The sequence below is a fragment of the Tigriopus californicus genome, chromosome 7 (assembly GCF_007210705.1).
Source record: "Tigriopus californicus strain San Diego chromosome 7, Tcal_SD_v2.1, whole genome shotgun sequence".
NCBI classification, from domain to species: domain Eukaryota; kingdom Metazoa; phylum Arthropoda; class Copepoda; order Harpacticoida; family Harpacticidae; genus Tigriopus; species Tigriopus californicus.
The window spans coordinates 9,598,982-9,620,212 of record NC_081446.1 but is presented as its reverse complement, the minus strand read 5'-3'; the positions used below and the strand labels follow the sequence as shown (position 1 = coordinate 9,620,212).

General features: G+C 43.9%; 3 protein-coding genes across 3 annotated transcripts; 1 reads left to right on the top strand and 2 right to left on the bottom strand.

Annotated features, from left to right (window-relative positions):
- Positions 1–2,998: 2,998 nt before the first annotated feature.
- LOC131883307 (F-box only protein 9-like) lies at positions 2,999–5,403 on the top strand. The gene is made up of 6 exons (XM_059230751.1): positions 2,999–3,345; positions 3,447–3,605; positions 4,016–4,360; positions 4,433–4,869; positions 4,947–5,115; positions 5,179–5,403. Exons 1-6 carry the CDS (start codon positions 3,214–3,216, stop codon positions 5,362–5,364), a joined length of 1,428 nt encoding a protein of 475 aa, XP_059086734.1. The 5' UTR covers positions 2,999–3,213; the 3' UTR covers positions 5,365–5,403.
- On the bottom strand, positions 5,381–7,597 carry LOC131883308 (progestin and adipoQ receptor family member 4-like). The gene is made up of 5 exons (XM_059230752.1): positions 6,544–7,597; positions 6,246–6,467; positions 6,054–6,157; positions 5,828–5,965; positions 5,381–5,707 (listed from the first exon to the last, which is right to left on the bottom strand). The coding sequence occupies exons 1-5, from the start codon at positions 6,707–6,709 to the stop codon at positions 5,507–5,509; spliced, it is 831 nt and encodes a 276-aa protein (XP_059086735.1). The 5' UTR covers positions 6,710–7,597; the 3' UTR covers positions 5,381–5,506.
- Positions 7,598–11,320: 3,723 nt separating this feature from the next.
- Positions 11,321–15,995, bottom strand: LOC131883306 (protein drumstick-like). Its single transcript, XM_059230750.1, has 2 exons — positions 15,442–15,995; positions 11,321–11,661 (listed from the first exon to the last, which is right to left on the bottom strand). The coding sequence occupies exons 1-2, from the start codon at positions 15,687–15,689 to the stop codon at positions 11,592–11,594; spliced, it is 318 nt and encodes a 105-aa protein (XP_059086733.1). The 5' UTR covers positions 15,690–15,995; the 3' UTR covers positions 11,321–11,591.
- Positions 15,996–21,231: the final 5,236 nt, after the last annotated feature.

Sequence of the window (21,231 nt, the reverse complement as noted above, 5' to 3'; positions counted from 1 at the left end):
TTAAAATGGCTAGTGCACGTATAAGGACGAATTACCAATCCTTAATTAAATGCAAGTATGGGTTAATTTCACTGTAATATTCCAATAAACATAAATATTTGGTTAGTTTCATTGGATTCAAAACAGTGTTCCCCCACACATTAGAGGTAAACCAAATCACAAGATTTGCAAAAAATCTAGATAGAAAAGAAAGACAACAATTGAGCACTATGGATAGGTAACTTATTGCAGCTAATGCAAGATTAAAAAAATGAATTTATTATTATAATTATAATTGTGTGTAAACAAGCTTTGTTTACGTCCTAAAAAAATCCGCAAATAAAGCTTGTCACATTTTGGTGTCCCCTTCAAGTCTCAGGTTTCAAAATTAGGAGAATATCATAAACACAACTCCATCAATTTTAACTTTAGGTTAAAGAAGGTTTTTCTTTTGATTTTTGTGTCTTTCAATTTTTTTTCCTTGAAGTATAATTTTCAAAAAATTGCCTGAACATACCCTGTCAAAGAGTGCCAAATATAATTGAATTATGAATCTGAAATCCTTCATGAGCACCATGAATATAAGGCTTTTTTAAAGTAGCATTGTTCTAGCATTTTCGAATTCCAATTAGCACTTTTTAGCACCAATTTTGCACGAGTAAGCATTGCTGACTGAAAAAAACTGGGCAAAAAGAATCAAATAAAATCCAAATTTTGATGCCGGATGTACAGGGCTTGAACCAGGGCCAAAAAAATGACTTTGTGTCCGTTACTCATTCAGAAAAGGTAACACCTTGTGCATGATTAATGGGTATTGGTAAAATAACGGTGTTGATATTTTTTTCTGAAAAGAGGGCCTAAGACTGGAACAAATGGGACCCATACTCCTATTTTCTACGAACTAAAGAGAAGTGTTTGCAATTAGGCCATGGGACCCCATTCCATATTTTGAGCCTAAACTGTAAAGTTGTTGGCCTGCGTAGTGACCTTGCCTATAACCTCATCAATCATAATGTTCTTCAAGAAAGTGGAAGAAATGAAGGAAACTGAAAAAAAAATGAACGGTTTACCTTTAATACATATTGAATTCATATGAATGATGGGTGTGAACTTCATGCTGTTTGGTTTTTTGATTATGAAATGCATTTGAAAAAGCCCATTGAGTTACCTCTTTTTAAATGTATCATATATATTTCTGTCAACACAACTTTGTGTTAATTATTCAAGCTTGCTCTTGAAGAACTTTGCAACAAAAACTTCTCACAGGACACTTTTATCTCATTGTTCAAAAGGGCTCTTAGTTGTTAAGCCCGTACAAACTATATATCATGACACTTCTTAGATGGTATTTCTAATGGCTGAAAGCTTGTTTACCTGTCAAAAGCAACTAGATTTTGGTTCAAGTAATCACCATAAATAGAATGGTGGTAAAAAGTGAGGAATCAAACAATAGAATTGGCTATTTTACTTTTCTGGTTATTTTTTTGAAACATTATACACCCAGTTTGATAACAACATCTCACCAGCCAAGGTGATGAAAATAACAGTCATAACCGTTATTGAGCTGAATACCAAGGTTTTAACAAAACTCAAGCGTTTTTTGACCTACTGAGTGGCTAGTGCACATTGCTCTTTCATTGTCTGTCCTCTGGCCACTGGCCCCCTCCATGTCTAGAGAACTCCTTGCTCAAGGCTACCTTTAACAGAAGGATTGGACATGGCAATTGGTGAAGCTAGGCCACTTTGTGATAACAATATTTCAGCTCCCCAAAAGTCACAAGGGATACTGCCATACATTATGACAAAGCAATTTAAAAGAAAAACCTTGTTTTTCTGACAAAGTGTTTTGAGTTATCATACTTCAAATGAAAATTTCGAAAGTTTCTGGTTCTTGTGTTAAAAATTCTAGAGCTTAAGAATAGGTAACTATGAATACATTAAAAAATGTGCAGTTTGGTCTCACATACCAGTACCTTACTGCCTCTTTCTATTTTTTGACTCGGTCAAAGAGCTGTGACAAAAAGAAAAATCGGCCCAGCTCCCCTGATGTCCTCTCCTCTAGTTAAAGGTGTCCCTGCGGTACTCAAGCCCTGTTAATGTCTTACCTGGTCTGACCTTCGGAACGCCAAATGAAATAGAGTCCCTCCGAAAATTCTCAAGTCATAACTTGACTTCATAACTCGAGATAAAAAAAAATTTGCACTCAAGCATAGAAAGTTATTTGCAGGCAATTTTCTGCCGCCAACCAGTTCAAATAACGGTCGATGAATAAAGACCGACCAGTGGCCATATAATGCCACTTTCTAGAAAAACGCTGGTAAAGGACAGGCTGCTGCCGTCCAGGTCATGGCCCTAAATTGTCAAAACCTAAAGTGGCACGCAAATTTCCCATTTGGCAACTTTAAATTCACAATTCCTAACAATGAACCATCGCAGCTGAGTGAACAGTGTTTACCACTCCTAGGCCTGAGTCACAGACCGCCTGAGCCCATCCTAGATTCAAGCTTAGCTAGACTGGGACCCGATGGATGGCCAGAAAAATGGGTCTTTACGTTAACTAACTCATCCATGATTAACATCATCGACCCGTGTTACGACAACTGCCCCAAATATCAGTCCTGGACCGCTCGTCACGTCAGACGATCAGAGACTTAGGGGCTTTAAAAGTAGGTGGGCCTGTCAGGCTTGGGAATCAGCTGATGTTTTCAGATAGGCCTGGAGACGGCAGGGCGGTCATAGTGGCCAATTTGGCTCTTCAAAAGCCATATAGGATGAATCTGGCATCCCCGGCCCACCTATGGCATCGGCTTCGCGCCCAGACTTGACATTGAAAATGACGTTTTTGAGTACTAGGAGTACCAGGTTTCCGATCTAGTCATCGCGACCACAGACTCCGTCCCGAGGTAGTCCCCACCCGACGTCGGGCTTGACAAGACTGGTGGGCTGGTCTCCGAACCGATCCCTGAGTCAGCAACCCTGAAAGGCGAAGACTAAGTTGATAAACAAGGCTCTGCCAGATTGGCTAACTGGCTGGCCGTCCTGCCCTGGCCATGTGTGTACATGTGTACATGTGTATATATATACATATATATGTACTTGGAAAAGTTGGTAGGGAGCGTCGGTAGGTAGGTGGGTAGGAAGGATATGGACCCGTGTCCACAATCAACCCAGAGACACGTCCCCACCTTTCGGGATTAAGGCTACCCTCCGTATCCGGAGCGATTGACCTCGACCATGAGCACCACCACACAGGCCGCCCAAGCTGCCGACCCCGAGGCCAACCCCGAGGCCGACCCCGAGTCCGAGTCAGTCGCGCTACCTTGGCATCATGTGCTCGAGAGCCCGAGCCCCGAGGACCATCCCGAGGTCGGTCCCAGTCGCTCTGTCGCATTCCCATCTGACATTGCAATTAATAGCCAGCGTCGATCAGCCGGTCCATTTCCTTTGATTTCGGGTGTTCTTTGCAGTTGGCATTGGCTCAGTTTCGTGAGGAATGGCAACGCGAAGTCCAGACTGGTTCGACCCGCCCGCCAGCTCCGCCCCCTCAGCCGACTCAGGCCCCAACAGAGGCTAAGCCACCCGTTGCATCCGACCCTATGGCCGAAGAGAATCGGATCTTTCAACAGGTAAAATCACTCACCACCGCCAGGATTACAATGGAATGAACCCTGACTGATGAACGAACGATCCGATTGGTACGGCTGCTCAAGAAATGCCATTGAAATTGGCCAAGATACAACTAAAAGGGGAACGATGCAAGATATTGTTTGCCTGTTTACTCTTTTTTTGAACAGAATCATAAATGAATGTATACATAAAAGAGCGAAATATGGCGGTCAACAAAAATGTCAAAGAACTTTTGAAAAGTTGCACGTTTTTTATGAGCACTCTCCTCTGCTAAATCTTGACATCTCGAATTCTCAAAAGTGTTATTCCTCAGCCAAGTTGGGCTGGGGGCCCAGCGGCCAACGGTTACATATTTTCAGCCGCCATGGTAAGCACGGGCAATGTATGTATGGTTCGTGAATTGTTTCAGGCGCGTGAATTCTTTTTGGCCGGTGTCCGATTGGAACGTCATGGCGATCTCCACGATGCGGTTCGCGAGTATCAGAAAGCTTTTGCCTTGGTGCCGGATATCGATAAGCAACATTACGCCCGTGCGTTGAGTGAGATTCAAGCCCAACGTCACTCTGACCAGGACTCGGACCAGGACTCGGACCAGGACTCGGACCAGGACGAAGCTGAAATCCACGAGGCCTCCGATCCCACTCTGGGCCTTTTGACGAACGATCTAGATGAAGATCTAGGCGATCTTTTGGCACGTTTCAGTCACGTGGCATTATTTACGCATAAGGTCGAGTTCAACACGCCCGTTCGGCATGTAAGTGTTTCGAAATCGATTTGGGGAAGAAAAATCCATCACACCCATGGTTACCGCCTTATTTTTTGACAGACCCATATCAGCGATCTTCCGCCCGAGTTGGTGATCAATATTCTCAAGTGGGTGGTCACGAGCCAACTCGATCTGCGCTCACTGGAGCGCTTCTCGGCCAGTTGCCGTTGGTTCTACCTCTTGGCCCGTTCCGAAGAGCTTTGGCGTCTCGTGTGTTTTCGCACGTGGGGTCCGCTAGTGGAACGCCCCGTGGCCTTGTCGTGGCGTGAGCACTTCCTCACTCAGCCTCGAGTGCGCGTGTCGGGTTGTTATATAGCCCGATCGTCGTACACTCGCCAAGGGGAAAGAGGCTTTCAGGACAATACGAGTAAGAACACTCGGACGTGGCATCTCGTCCGATATTGCCGGTTTCTGCGCTTCTTCCCCGGCGGACGTGCGGCCATGGTCACGAGTGCGGATCCACCCCAAAATGTGGTCAAGACTTTGGCTTTGACGGCGTGAGTTATTCCGTCGATGACCTGCCTGTTGGCCTTATCTAGGGTTTAGTAGTATCCAACTTTGTTTCTTGTTTCAGATGTCCCCCTCAAGGAACCTTGATAGGGCAATATAAGGTGGTCAAGAATCGTGTCTATGGCATAATCAAACCCATCAAAATCGAACCTGTGATCAGTCAGCTTCGTCGAAATCGTCGACGCGGATCCGTGATGCCCACCGATCTCACACCAGATCAAGAATTCCATTTCGTAAGTAACCCTTAACACTCTTCAGTCAGGAGAGTTATGATCTCACAAATATATTTTTCGTAGGAGATGGAAATCCATGGGAAAAATATGCAGAAGCTCAATTGGATCTCGTACCGTGCCTTGACCATTCACAAGAACGGGCTGAAACAATGGACTGATCTAGATGCCGATCATCGGGATAACTACCCGCCGTTAATATTCTCCCCCGTGAAAAGTTATGCATTCGAGGCCCTGGGGCCATTGGTGTAATATGAATCGTAACAACGAAGATATCATGTTTTATTGGTGCTCACGAGGACTCATTGCATCAGCATCGGATTTCTATCACAGCTAAACCGGGACATTCATTCCATCCATCTATCGATGTGGGGGTAATTCCCCTATTAGCTTTTCAACAATGCTGTGTTCCGTGGTTCAAAGCACTAATCCACAACAGGTCGTAACTGACCGCTTGATGCATCTCGTAGGCCGCATACACAACTAGGACGTGCATAATATTGTGGGAATTCAAACACAAATCGAACTGTCCCGGATACCAACGCTCAGGAATATTCCACGCCCCTAATGCTCCGCCCACCACCGCCACTACATCCTGAAATGACCAGCCGATGGATAATTGTTTTCGTTTTCCAATCCGTGAAATTCCCGCAATTTTACATACTGGCCCAAATCACGTCGTTATATTCTAGCATTTGATGATAGTAATACTAACCTGTAGCAAAAGATGGGGCATGGCCTTAGGTGATCCCCTAGCTATTTTTGATACACGTAAAATAACAATGATGAGACGGAACAGAAACGGAAACAGAAAACTGAATCGCCTTTGCCATGGGGATTTCGCCGTGACGGCCTGAAAATTGAGCAAATAGTAAGTAGGGCACTCTTTCTTTCAAAACTAGGCCCCAAATTCGGTCTAAAACAAAACCCATCCGTTTTACCTTGTAGCATGAAAAGAACGAGCCGATGACAAATGTCATTAGTGTAAAGTACCGCCAAGCCGGGGGAAAGCAATATGTGGCAGCCGTCACGCATGGAAGTGTCCCTGAAATATTATCGCTTTTACAATGTTTGTCAATATGCTCTGTCGAGCAAGTGCTCGGGTTCTCTCCATGTCAAAGAGGAAGACATACCGCAATTCTGAGCCACCCAAATGCCGAACATATCCATGGCCAAAAGCTGTTTATAGGTCGTCAATCCGCTGTTATGGCTCATGAAGAGGTGATACAATGTGGAACCGATCCACGGCGATAAGCAGCTAATCACGTGCAAGTAGGGTAGGATTGGGATTGTGTCCAGTTGATCCCAGGGCAACATGGTCGGTAGGTAGTAGAAGATGATAAATGGAGGTAAGGCTGTGTGAATAGAGATCTACTTCAGAATGGTTTGGAATGGCGTTAATGGGAATCATTGCTAACGGACGATGCCTACCATGAGTGAGAATGTTAACGGTTTCATTATGAATGTAGAGCAACGAGGCCAGACAACCCCACCAATCCGTGATGGGTCGGTAGTAGTACAGCACGTACTTGTTGAATCGCAAATGGGCCGGCACCTCATGGCGGAATTTGAGAAATCGCGGTTTTTCCACCGACATGGTGACAGCTCCCAGGTGCGTCCCCGAAGCGATGATGCGGTGTGTCCCTGGCTCGCTCCACTCAAAGGTCACGAACGACTTTCAACTTTGAAACATGTCGCGGTTCCGAAGTTGAACGAGTAATCGCTGTTCGTCACCGAAACTTCCTACACATGACTCACCATGAGGCTGGCATTACCATCACGGATCTCTCATTTTCGCCAGGAGGGAGGCAGGCAGGCCAGCCATGAATTCCCGATGAGTCCGAGTAAGTGAGTAAGTGGGATTCGGCTCAATCGAGTCACTCCTCACACCTCAAGTCGCTTATCAAATAAAAACACAGATGAGCCGCCACCACCACCGCACATTCGATTATATTGGGCGAGATTACATCGCCCGGGTTCTCAATCCCCGTAGAAAACTGAGAATATGGATCCTCGAGATTGACAATCCGGGTCTGGGATGATGGTTATGGCGATGATGATGATGATGATGAAAGAGGTCAATCCGATCCATGTGATGTTGCTCCGTTCAATACGTGTGGGGCATGCCTGCATGCAGCATCATGCGGACCCGCCAATGCCAATGTCAATGCCAGTCACTCACTCACTCACTCACTCACTCAGTCTGTCTGTCGGTCGGTCGGGCAGTATTATATTATGTAGAGGAGGTCACCACTGGCTGGGCCTTAGTCGGGTCTCAGGGGAATCCTCTGGCCTGAGGCTCCCCGGTCAACCTGGGCTCAGCTAACTGGATTATGCCCCACTGGTGGCACTCCGTCGCCCTAGTCCCAGGCGGTGGCCTCCCTTTCGTGTGTGGCATCCACGGGGGAAACAAGCTGCAGGCCTCTCTCAAACAGGCCTGGAGAGACACACACTCACACACACACACACACGCACATAGACCCATCAACATCATGCATCAAGTTCTTTCGTTCGTTCGTTCGTTCGTTCGTTCGTTGGTTCTCTCCGTTCTCTCTTTCTGGCCAAAGTTTCTTTCGCTCGCCTTCCTTCTAGTTCTCCGTGCAACCCCTGCAACCCATGACTCACTCACTCTCTGGCTCCTTCTCTTTCGCTTGCTCGTGCTATACACTGTGGTGCTATGTCGTTGGTGTAGATGAGTTGGGAATGAGTTGAGGTGTAGCCCAAGGGGGACCATGCCCCAGTGGCCAAGTTCAAGGGACGTGCCCAGGGACGACACAGGCCCAAGTAGATCGACCGAACGAAATGGACCGTTAACACGCCAAGCCCATGAAGAGACAACGAGCAGGAGGAGGAGGAGGAGGAGGAGGAGGAGGAGGGAGACCTGCCTTGAGCCTTGAGGCCAAGACACTCGTGTTCGGGCTAAGCGATTGCGCTTGGAGTCCGAAAGACGGACATTTCAGCTCAGGAGTCAGTCGGTGGGTGGATCACCTAATGATCTTTACCAGGATCGAGGATCACAGCACAATAATAATAAGCCCATGCTCTCTGGCTTTTGGACTATATGCCTGCTTGGTAACTCTCGGTACATGTACATTCATTCAGTTATGCATTGTCGACTAGGGCTGTACACGGGTCCATTCATGATGGCGCAAGTTTCACGAGTCTTTGGTTCAATGTTAAAGTCAATGTTTTGAAAAATCAATCACGAAAAAAACGATCTTTCAAGAAATGGATGGTACGGTCAGAAATTCTCCAGGGCGGCCGAAAAGCTGGCACAATCTTATACCTAAGTACGTTAAAGTGGTAACAGCCACATGATGGGTGATCATGTGCTGCCAGGAATCAAATGACATGCATGGGAGTCTTTGCATTGTTTCCAACAAGATCAAGCAACAAGCCCGTTAGGTTAAAGGAGTGCAATGACGGCTCGAGTTATACGTGTCTTCTCAATGACTCGTAACACTCCGACTTTACACGGTCGCCTACCCTTCACAAAACCTCAGAGAGCCTTTGAAAAAGGTCGCAACTTGGAAAAAAAATAACGCAACCTAGGTTAACAGCGGGGGTAACCTTTCAATAAGGCTTTTTGGCCTAAAATTACACTTTTGATCATGCTTGACTTAGTTTGGATAGAACATTTTATCTTATGGGGTAGAATATCAGAATAGCACGACCACAAAATACAAAATAGCAACAATTTCTTTGATAAGTACTAACGTTTTGCCTAACGTTAAGGCCAAGTAATCAAAGGATTTCAATGATAGGGACAAATAGCCTTGCAAGATGTGTAGGTTACCTTGACAATTAGAAGATTTAAATTTCATGATGTCTTATTTGTAATTCTCTCATATACTTGGCTCTTGCACATTTATTCCGTGACCTCGAACAACTAGAAAAAAACAATTAACGTTACGCTAACTGCCATCAACTACGTTACAACTATGTATACTCTCAAGACTTTTGATGTCAGGGAATGGCCAGGAACCTGATTTATTTCGTCAAAAAAGTCAAGTGTAAAAATGCATTCTAAGCCATTTGAAACACACTTTAAGATGCATCAGTCAAAAATATAAACATTCACAATCATCGGTTTTTAGCTTTGCACTCATTTCAAATTTCATGGACATATATCTACCGAGTACCTTGGTACCGTATCACAATGTGAATGGCACTTATTTCATACAGAATGACCATCAAACACCCAACAGACTGCACTTTTTAAAAACTGATGTTGAAGGCTCTAAGTCTGGGAATATCATTCCCACCCGAAGTAGGCACAACTCAACCTATGCTAGCGAGAAATCGGTCTCATTGGATATTGAATTAATTTTTTGAAAATTTATTAGATTGTGCCTTTTCATATGCGATTTAATTTATATTGGTTGGTGATTTTTGAGGCCCATTCTGGATGTTAGTGCTAGCGTACAACCACTAGAAACGAGGATAAGGTGGGAAGACCTGGGCTCGAACCCATGAACCCGAGTACAACTTGGTCGCTTCCTGAGCAATTGAGCTATAACAATCTCCTACCCATCATTGAAGCATTAGGCTATATATTGTTGTGAAAGTTGACTTTCTCTACTACGCCCGTACTAGGGTTACCGTGGACAGCTTAAATGAAAATTGCCTTCAATGTAACTTCCAGTAAATGGAAATAGTACTTTTATAAAAGAAAAAATAGCCGTATGAATCTCAAAAACATAGATCCATGGGATTGGCTTTTGAATAAGATTGCTTTATTTGAAGAAAACTTTCTATGGGCCTAGAAGAATTGCCACGCAATCAATAAAAAATAACTCTAACCTGCATGAGTTTAATGAAATTGTAAGTTGACGTGTTGCAGGAGGACGTGCATGCATAGATGATCCACCTACTCACTCATTCATCCATAGATGATGGTTCTTCTTCAAATGGAAAAATGGATGGATGAGAACAAGTTTTTTTTTCGACTGGAAGGGCTAAGGATTTTTAAAGTTGCTCTTGACAACATATCTCGATCATTTCTCTAACGACATTTGCTCTATTATCTCTAAATTAGATGTAGAACTAGAATTTTTCGAGACTGAAAGTGTGTTTTGTAATCATGTACTTCATTTTCAGCTTTAGAGGAAAGCGCTAGTTGGATGTACGAGCAACGTATTTAGCGCGGTTTCCTAGCTCGAGACCAAAGAGCACTTGCCGGTTCGAATCTCATTCCCGACTTTCTGAAGGATACATTTAGACACTATTCACACTCACCAATGGAGGAACCATCTGATACTGGACATCCTATCGGAATTTCGAACTAGATAATGTGATGTTTGCCTTCCTCAAGCGGGCGAAGCTCATCCCTCCGATCCTGGCACCCCAAAACAAACAAAAATCTCATGTTCTTTCCAACCCATACATTGCTGTAGTAAAAATCTTCATGATCTCCGCAACTTCCTGATTTGTTTTCGTAAATCTTGCACATCTAAAGGAAAATATAGGAGCTCATCATAATGAGATAACAATCTTATGTTCTGAGTAATAAAGATTCATGAAAGCCAAATGCAAGATATCATCCAATACGTATCCATTAGTGGACGAAATGTCAGAAGATATTCTGGAATGCAATACAGATTTATGACATCCGGTTTGATGATGGTGTCTTGTACAATAACTCTTTTATGCAGAAAGTTGGTAAAAATCGTTAAAAAAATCTAATTGATATTACTCGCTATCTCGTTAGTTAGGCATAATGTGATTGCAATTGCAAACTAATAAGATGAGTGGAGCTGCAAAATGCTTAACGCACAAAGTTCGGCATTTTGTTATTAACAGACATGACCAGTTCGGTAAAAGAGGGCCCATTTTTGTTGGGAATCCTATGGACCGAAGAAGGCAAGATAACTTTCCACCCACGTCTCACTTTATTTCTGTTATTTTTTTCATTCTCCGTACCAGGCCAGTGATTATTCTACGAAGGCTTGACCTGAAATGGAAGAATGTGCAAATATGCAATTCTTGCAATGAGGCCAAACGCCGATTTTCTCACGTTGCTCCGTTCATTTTTGTTTGGCATGCATTTCGGACTTGGGGCGAATTCGGTAGTAGCAGCAGCAGCAGCAGCAGCGCTAACCTTTTATCGGCTTAATTGGATAGGTGGGAGTCATTATTGGCTGACAAGACCCGTTCGTTGATGGTACGGAAACGCTCAAACGAAACTTAAAAGAGGAAATGCGCCGTGTGTACACTCGTGATTTTATTTGATCTGACAAGAAAAGGCAATTCACAAAGTCACCGGAGAGAGACATCAAAGTAATCTGAGCCGACCAAACTACGACAACGAAGAGAAGGAGATGGAGGTGGAGGTGGAGGTGGAGATTTAATGGACGGAGACGGATGTCCGCCTCCTGATTGAAGCCCGATGAAACAAATGGCTAGAGCTCGGTCCGGCACGAAGTCCAAGAAACCAGACCCTGGTCCCATCATCAGGATTATCATCATCTTTTATTTCGTTAGTAGGACACACATTCCTTAAGAAAGCCTTGTAACTCTTTCGGAACGGACGGAGGGGAGTGGGTCATTCTGAAAATAATTAAAATGTGATTACTGATTATGAAGGTTCTGTTCAATATTCCATTGTGCAACAAGAAGATGCAAGAAAGGTTTGCAACATTAAATTTGTACAAACTTAGACGAACTGACATTATTCTTTTGTTGTATGCAGAACAAAGAGATGCCGTCCCGGAATAATTCTAAACTTGTGTCACAACATTGACCACAATGAAAAAGTCATGAGTTTTTGTTAATCTAGAGGCAAACTGAAACGTATTAGTAGAAACCAAATCAGCAATAAGTCATTTCACTTGGATTACCAAACGTATTAGTGAACCACTTTTTTCTACTTATCACTGCGTTTTGGTACCTTGTTTTGTCTGAACATTGCAACGTAAATTAATGCCAGTTTGAAAAACAAAGCGTAACAAAAAAATTGAAACCAATGCTGAATTTGTACTGTTAAATTTAAAATTAGGTTTGACATGGATGTTAATACCACAGTTTTATTCCGATCTCTTCACATAAAATTCTTCACCCTACGAATAGTTGGTTTAAAAATGAATCCATTGGCTTCACTGTAATCGGCAATACTGTTTGCTTTGAGAACTAATACATTCATGCATTCTTGTCTGGTTTACATAACCCACCATCCCTTGAAGAATGATGAATAGGATCTTGAAAGCTTTTAAGTCAAAGAGGTCTGATTTGTTCCACTTTGGGTGCAAGGATCTAACCAGCGACGCCAACCACCGCATCAATCTATACAATCATCTGATTGATGGTGCCAAAGTAAGGTCTATCGCCAAAGTCTGACTTCAAGATGGTTCTCCTTCTTTTTGGAGTGGATTTGCTGTGTACTAGGTCAAGTGTGTTTGAGAAAGATCAGGAAAGGAAACCGAACTGAGGACACCTATGCTCACATGGTATGCAACAATGCTGAATATTTTACGGCTACTCACTTTGCTTATTGAATTTTATTATTGCAACCCATAGATTTGAAGTCATGTATTTTCTTGTAGAAGTTCGTTACCGATATTTTGAAAGAGCTACTATTGAAATATCTCTTTTCAATCACATATTTTGTCACGTTCTTAGAGTATCGAACTCAATTTCTTTTTCGTACTGTCCGTACGAAGAGTCAGGATTGGTAACAGGGTAATGTTGGACGAGCGTTGGTTTATTCATCGCTAAACATTTTTCTCCGAATTTCAATGTTATTTGTCAAATTTAGAGTTTCTGAGGAAATGTATCTTTTGTTTTTCCTTTTTACAAAAATAAATTCTCTAAACCTAGTGAAGAGTTTTCTCGGAGGAATTAATCCAAATAAATTCGGCGCTCTCATCTTTATCAAGCTTTGTTTTAAAAAAACGGACTCTTTAGCATGCCTTTCATCTTTGCCTAACTGATTAAAACCTGAGTGCTATACAACAGACTACTTATCGGCGATTAAAAAGACTTTATATGAATGTTATATCAGCCAATGGGTTTTTAATAAGGATCTTCGATGTCATTGTCATGCTAAATGTAATTTGAATTATGCAAATTTTGTATTTATATATTATCATCAACACATATGACTACGAAGACATTCCCGACGAAGTAAGTCAACAGAGCGGTGCTACTTCATTATGCCCACGACGCCCGAAGCGGTCATTAATTGAACATTTTTCTTTCCAGTTAACTTGAGGTACGTATCAATCTCTTTTCCCTTTGTTTCAATTCAAAATCATCCGTCTCATTTTCAGTATTTTACGTCCAAGTTACTTGTTCTGTCCAGTAGATCTATTTTTGTCCAAATTACTAAGTTTATCTTCCTTTGTCTCTTTTGATCAGTCTATGCGTCGTAAATGAATGTTTCATCTGATAGAATATGTACCAGTTGTGCCAAAAGTCCTCGGACAAAGTTCACTAACAACTTCAACCAGGTCCACTTGGAGAACAAGGGATCGAGGGGTAAATGGGATTTAAACAAGATGACAAGCACACAATTGAAAGTAATCAATTTTTCCAACACTCCCTCATTGGCAGCAATGCACACCTCCATCCGTCTCCAGAATGACTTGAACGCCTTTATGATGGCCTCGTCTGACATGGTGGCCCTCTTGACATTCATGGCCATGATGAGGGAGTCCGCCTTCGGGTGGAAGACTCTGCAGACCTTCTCCTCAATAAGCATCCAAATGAAGAAGTCCATTGGGTTTAGGTTCGGGATGAGGGGGTCCAAAATTCCTTGGGCCCGAATCCATTGGAGCTCAACTTCAACTCCAGATACTCCTGAGTGAGATCAGAAGTGTGACCAAGAGCACCATCCTGCCCAGTTCCAAGCACTGCAGTGGCTGATAAGGGCGGGGATGACCTTTGCACCAAGAATCCGGCTATACTGGGTGCCTTCCAGGTTGCCCTTGATCGAGATCAGAAGTAGTCGAATTCTTTTTTTTATAATTTGGGCAATCACTGAAGTTGCCAGTGGCATTATACGTGTTCTTGACCTTATAAATGGTGCTCCTGGCGATGCTGAAGTTGGTCGCGACGGTCCTGGCGCTGTCGCCAGGCACAATACACAAAATTATTTTTTCACGGTTTCTTTTCCTTCATTTTTTTCAAACACAAGTTCAAACACTAAGATCAGCTGTTGCAACGAAATATCTCGCTAGATATGCTAAGATACCCCTGCAATTAATTTGTTTTAAATATCGTTCTCAATCACTGAGCTACGAGATTTAAAAGACGTGCCCGAGGACTCATGGCATACCCGGTACAATGATGTACGAAAGTTCCAATCCCATGGATTTAAAAGTATTTATGAATTGCAAGTGGTGGCCTTTGATGATTAGTATAGCCTCGGCTCAACTCAGTAACTTTTCTGAGGGCGTTGGACAACTACCATTAAATCATTATATTTTCGATACGTCAGCCTTTACTTTTCATCAGTAATAAAAAGCGGGAAGTGTATATACAACATTGGCTCAAAACCTTCCCTGGTAAACTGTACCATGAAAAGTTCATCTACGACTGAAAATTGACAGATTAGTACATCTTGGATTGCAGTTGAGGGCCTCTTTTTAAAAGGATGTTTTTAATACCTTAATCGGTCTCATTGTACATTTCAATCACATTTTAGATATCACTTAACAACGAACAGTATGTTATTTTTTCTCATCAGTAGGCGATATTAGGGCCCATTCTGAGTTTCAGCGCCACCGTTCAAGGTATTCCAGGCATATATCCTAGAGCAATGGAGGACTGGAAAGTCCTGGGTGTGAATCCATGATCCCGAGCAAAAGTGGGTCACATGTGAATCGATTACACTAAAACCATCATTTCAACTTTGATCAGGTCTTTTTGCACATTAGCAAAATAGCACAGATTCATTCATCTGTACTCTAAAAAGAGATATTTGTTTTTCATTTGACAAGAAATAGCTGACCTCCAATTAGTTATTAACGTTTGAATTTAGAAACAGTAAATGCTTGGGTTAGCCTTTGGTTTGAAAAATGCAGAATTATCGCATGGAAATAAAAGGCAGATGGTGCAAATAAGACTCATCCGTCCTAAAACGAATACAAACCGTAAGATTTAAGATGTGAAACGAAATTGAGGATGACTTGATGGTGGTTTCCATGTCGTAAGCAAATTGAATGGTTCTCTTTTGAATTGTAAGGTGTATAAAGGTTTTCTGACATTTTAAAAATCAATCACTTGACAACTTTGCGATTTGCATGCCAGCTTCTTGTCAGACAGCTAACATAACATAACTTGTGAGCTTAAGGCATTATATTGGGGGAAAGCATTTCAAGAATGAATTACCTGTGATTCTTCATGGCCTCAAACTTCCGGAACACTTTGCCACATATCTCACACATGGATAGCTCAAAAGAAGGCTGTGCGACTTCGGAATGGGTTCGTTCGTGGATCAAAAGGTTGTATTGCTTGGTAAAGGATCGCTTGCAGAATCGGCAATCATAGGACTCTGGATGAGCTGAATGTGAGCGACACTTTCTCCGGGTCAAGGATCGGACCCCTTCGGGGTGGCCTTTGGGCAGGATCGAGAACATTGTTCGCTCGATCGTTGTTTCGTTCTTCTTGGTCAAATCAAGTCACAGCTTGTGATCTACGACTCACAACAACCAACGATGGTTAACGTGCACCAGTTGGTAAATCTTCCAATGTTTAGAGGACTGTTCTCGTCAGCAAGATTTTGGGGCTGAGAAGCGAGCCACGCTCAATGCTTTTGAACATTATGGATGGCCAGTGTTCGGCCCCCAAGCCTCGAAGCCCTCGGCTCTGACTCCCACGGCTGCCAAGGCCTAGATATCAGTCGCATGTTGGCCAAGGCAGTTCAGACCCGCTGAACTGAAGGCAGTTGAAGAAGCCCTTCTACGAAATCAAGAACAAAGATCGTGAGACTTGCTGAGTGCTGGCTGGTGGCTCGGCTGGCATCCCCCCTGTCTTTGTCCATATCAACCACTTCGATCTTGGACCGAGCTGATGCCTGCCAAACTCGGGCTCCATCACCCAGATCTTCCAAGTATGGTATATGACGAGGGGGTCCTCGACGTACGCCATGGCTCACGATCATCTTTCTTCCTCACACATGAACAGAAGACCAACCACCATAAGTGGTTCACACAACGTTTCATATTTGCTCTTGTCTGGTTTGTCCCCGCGAGTGTCTCCACGAGACTCCGCCTCTCTCCAGGACTCTCCTCTTCAACCATTGGTTGTCGCCATTAGCGCGGGATCGATCCATTCCGCTCGCTTCCTCGCGAGCCTCGCCTGGCCTCGCCTCGCCTCGCCTGGCCTCGCCTCGCCTCTGTGTCCGAGCGCCGCCAAGAGCGCTGATGTGATGCTGCCTGGCTGGAGGAGGGTTGATATCAAGATCAGGTAGACTTTTAAACCATCTCCAGGTCCGAATGGATGGATACTTGGCATGTTTGCAAATCTACCAATTTAGATGAACGCTGAAGATACGAGGGGAAGGGAATTACTAGGCCCGTCTAAGTAAGAATCTCTTCATCTTTGGACGTGCTAATCCATCCCAAGCTAAATGATCGTGGAGGAGCCGCAACGACCGTCGCTCATCTCGAATAGTTGTTCGAATTGACTTTGGTGCATTCCGGACAATTGTTCGTCCATAATCACGCCGAGGTTTCAACGACAAGTGCTCTCGAGTCCAGTTCTTCTCCTCGCCATTGTATGTATGAAGAAGCACTATACATTGTAGCTACAGTCCTCGGCAGCCGCGAGTCCCAAGCGAGCGAGACTGAAGAGCCGAGTGCGGTGGAATATCAAAGGGATTTCAAAGGCAATTACATCAACTTTTGTGATGACAATAGTCGAGTTGACAAGTAGACAAGATCAAAGAAGATCTGACGGAGTCGAGCGGACCAGATTCCGCCTGAAAAGATGGTCCAAAGGCAAATGAGAACTCGAGTTAGTTGAGTGAAAAAAACAACACACCAGGGATCTGGCGGCGAGAGAAAATAGACAATCTAAACTCAAAGGGATACGACGAGACTCGTCGGATCCTCACGAATGGAAACAAAAAAGTTATCTTCCTTCTTCCTCCTCTTTCTTTATCCAATTCAATATTGCACTCAGAGCCCGCAACACAGCGCCCATTTTGCTTTTCTCTTTAAAACAGTTCAAAGTGGAATAATGAATTTTGAAATTGCTTTCGATCTAAAAATCTAGGGTGGATCTTGGTTCTTTGAGTTGACTGGGTACTTGCTCCGCTGGTAAGTACTCTCATGCTCATTCAGCTCAGAGAAGCGAGGCATAATGTACCTCTGATCCATCTACTGTCGAGGCTTTAAGTGGCTACCTCAATGAGTTTATGACCATCGCCAACGAGGTTCTACTTGTATGCATTTAAATATGGACTCGAATCGAGTTCTCCTATACCTTTCTATAAAGCCAGAAGTGAGGCAGGCTCCCAAACGAGGCAACACCCATCAGAAAATGGGAACTAATGCCTTCTCGGCAACGATTGTCGAACCGAACGAACGAATGGACGCCGGTTCTTTTACCCATGAAATAATGAACAGTAATTGAAACTGAGCAAGCTGAAAATCGGGTTTGACGTTGCATGACTTGATTCAATACATCAACAACTCGTCGATCGATGAACTCGGTTTCAAAGATTTCGTAAATCGAGCGAGTTTGCTATTCGATCCAATCCATTTTTGGCAATGACCAGAAAGAAACAGTTCCGAGATTCAGTGTTGTTTAAGACTTCCTAAACCGCTCTGGTAACCGAATACTACACAGTATTTGGTTTGTTTGCATGCCAGGAAATTAGTCGATTGAGCGGACGTTGACATTGACTTTGGTGTGTTCATGCATGACTGGTTATCTAGATAGATGGTTGTTAGCTAGCCATTTAAAAATGGTGGCAACCCTCTAATCGAGGTAAGCAACTTCAAGAGAGAAACGAGGCGAGGCTGAATGAAGACTACTACTTGCCCCTACCCAAACCAAGCATGCGAGATGGTGCTCGCCTATTACTAGTGTACAATATGTAGACGACCGACTGAGAATGGATGAATTAGACTTGAGCGCCCCTCTAGCATCATCATCTTCATCATCATCATCATTATCATAAGACACGGTAGGAGTGGAAAGATTTCTACATTTTTCAACTATTTATGATCCTCTCTTGTATGCGCATCATTCGATTATTTTTCGGGTGGAGTCCACACAAAGGGACGGCAAATCCGTGCCCGAAAGACCCCGAAGAGGACGAAGAATGCTCCTCATGATTGCACTACGCCCTAAGGGCAATACCAACTACTACACTTATGACTACTTCATGGACCATGTAAGATGTCTATGAGTGTCCAATGAGCTTGAATTGGGGAGGAACCGAAGAACCACCTCCATCAGCCAGTTGGACATCCTCGAGCATTTATGGTGGACGTACATGTTCGACCATACATACGACCATACCCGTCCGTAAACATATGTACGTTCACTGGGGCTTTAACGTGGAAGGAATTTAAGTCGTCATCCTCTTGCATGTATAATCGCGAAGGTGCTGCTGCCATGAGGTAGGTACACCCTCACTGTCGCCGTGTTTCATGCATTTACTACTTGTGGTGCCCAAGCAGCTAGGCGACGTATCTGTTTTTTTCTCTCTCTCCTCCACCTCATCCTGGAGGGGGCTTTTTCAGAATATGGTTTATGGACGTGTCTTATGAGTAGTCGTCACATCATACCCGCCAAGCAAGTTAGGATAAGCCTTGGTGCTTTTGCTAAGCTTGTGGAGATGATATTGGTGGTGGTGGTATATGCCTCCAGCCTGGTGCAGCGTGGTTATATGTACCATTTGGCTGGTCTTTGTCCACAATCTACCGTGCCACTAACTCGGCAGGTCTCTTTCCTATTCCACGACCGCAAGGTTTGTCGTAGTGATGAGGATGATGGTGATGATGCAGAGAGGTGACTGCCATCCCGCTGAGAGGGTCACCAATGGGGTGAATGGAGGCCTTCTTGCCAGCCATTGACACCGTTAACCATCTACTGCAGCACAACCAAGCGCTACTACTCAAGTTTGATGTCTTTTGGTCTTTACCGCGATTGTCGATTTCATCTTGCGCGGGATGCCGAATCCAAAAAAATACGATTTTGTTCGTTGAGGATGGTTTTCAGATGCCGAGCTTCTCTCAAAGAGCGTTCAAATAATTCAAGTCTTATTCTATGGAGCGCAGTGGCTTACCGATCCGTGTTATCATTACTCCCGAGTCAGACCAGGAGCATGAACCGGGTTGGGCCAGCGACAAAAAATCAGTTGACTGGAAATTCAAGACCCGACCCCTATCACCCCATTACTCGGCTTTACGGTAATGCGAATCGGATCAATCCCACTAAAAGAGATTACGAGTCAGGTTGGTCCTGATGACATACCTTTCTTCTTGGTCATCACCATCATGATCATCATCATCATGATCATCATCACGGTCGACTTCATCGCTTCAGCTCGATCCCAAAGCCCACACCTGTTGCACATCAGATTCTCAGAGCGACCAACCAACCAACCAACCGACCAACCAACCATGTGTTCATTCGTGTGGGGAATCCATGGGAACGACTTGATCTGATTTGCCCTTTGGTATGCACAATGGAATGCTTGGCACTGGCCAAGTATATTATTATTACTATTACCACCACCACTACCACTACCACCATCATCATCCGCACCAGCTCCATAGCCGCAACCACTTTCTTCCCCATCGAAGTCATCGGCGAAGGAACGCCGACGTCGCTCAAGATCGGCTCCCACGTTATCGAAAGCGAGAATCATCTTCGAATCTTTTCGAATACAGCACAAAGTTACGAGGCAGCATACAGCGCATACAGCATATGGACACACAGATACCTACTAGGTACGATACGCGGCGCTTCAAGTACGTAGTGTCCGTAGAACATTGGGGACGGCACGTTTCATCGTCTGTCTTTGGAATGAGCGCAAGTTTCTCATGGATCCAAGTGGAAGAAGGGAAAAGAAGATGATGATGATGATCTTGCTTGGGATGAGGCAAGAGACGAGAAGATGGTTGTTGTTTGGTAATGATGCATCATCACGTCATCGTCATCGGTGAAATGATCTCGGGAGTGCATGCGCGGGGCAAAGGGCAAAAGAGCTTTTTGTCCCCTCTCTTGAGAATCTTGCGAGTGACAAAGAAGGCCCTGTGTCCGCTACACTCAACACTACCTACGGACATGTTCATCTCAGCAGTCTCTGGAAACACAAACAATACAATGGTGGACACTAATCCGTGGTGAAAGTGGGCAATCAACGGACAAAAAAGCCCTTCCATTACCCCTAATCCTCTTAGGCTAGTGTGTAACCCATTACGAACCGAGTTTTAAACCAAGCCTCGAGGTGGAATCCAAAGAGAGACGAAATATGGGTTTTATGATTCTATCAAATATTGCACACGTCTCTCCCTCTTACCTTCCTTACTTCCCGCTAGCTTCGTGAACCACATCAGTAGGACTTAGGAGCCCCAAAAAAATCGAGCAGAATTAATGGGGCTTTAAAAATTTCCGAAATCAGATTAAGTTGGTAATAATCTGCCTCGTTTGCTTGTTGAGAGTTTCTTCAGCGGGTGGTTGTCATTCTACGTGTTTGTGAGTGTGTGTGTATGTCTCTCTGTGTGCTTTGCCATGACAAACCAGTTCCTGAGAGATTCAAAAAGCAACTTTTATTCCCAATCTATGTACTCGTACAATCTGAATAGTGAAGCCACTTCAAGCGAATGAGCAAGACGAGTACCAAGCAAACAAGTTTTCAGGCAAATATCCTCATCCGGTGGTCGTTTCAATCATTGTGTTCGCTCAGGTCTTTGTGGTTTCGAGCCCTGCACGTGTACTGTACACATAACTTGGCTTCCTTCTTTACCTTTTTTAGGCTCGGTGAAACTTATTGATGGGAAACTTCATTTCATCGTTGGGAGGTGACTGTATGCTCGAAAAGAAGACAGAAAAGCGCAGAAGACCTCCCAAGAATCCCATTCTGGAGAGTGGCCACTAATTTGTGTCTTTGAGCTTCAGACAAAACCACTTTTCTTGATAACTCCTTCCTCTCCCTTCAGT

Bases quoted from the DNA above. Each gene is read 5' to 3' on its own strand.
- LOC131883307 (XM_059230751.1), top strand. From the start codon at position 3,214: ATGAGCACCACCACACAGGCCGCCCAAGCTGCCGACCCCGAGGCCAAC. The intron at 4,870-4,946 runs GTGAGTTATTCC...TTCTTGTTTCAG, and splicing joins AAGACTTTGGCTTTGACGGC to ATGTCCCCCTCAAGGAACCT. The intron at 5,116-5,178 runs GTAAGTAACCCT...TATTTTTCGTAG, and splicing joins CAGATCAAGAATTCCATTTC to GAGATGGAAATCCATGGGAA.
- LOC131883308 (XM_059230752.1), bottom strand. From the start codon at position 6,709: ATGTCGGTGGAAAAACCGCGATTTCTCAAATTCCGCCATGAGGTGCCG. The intron at 6,468-6,543 runs GTAGGCATCGTC...CTATTCACACAG, and splicing joins CGTTAACATTCTCACTCATG to CCTTACCTCCATTTATCATC. The intron at 5,708-5,827 runs GTTAGTATTACT...TGGTCATTTCAG, and splicing joins TGCCCCATCTTTTGCTACAG to GATGTAGTGGCGGTGGTGGG.
- LOC131883306 (XM_059230750.1), bottom strand. From the start codon at position 15,689: ATGTTCTCGATCCTGCCCAAAGGCCACCCCGAAGGGGTCCGATCCTTG. The intron at 11,662-15,441 runs GTAATTCATTCT...AATTATTTTCAG, and splicing joins GAGGCCATGAAGAATCACAG to AATGACCCACTCCCCTCCGT.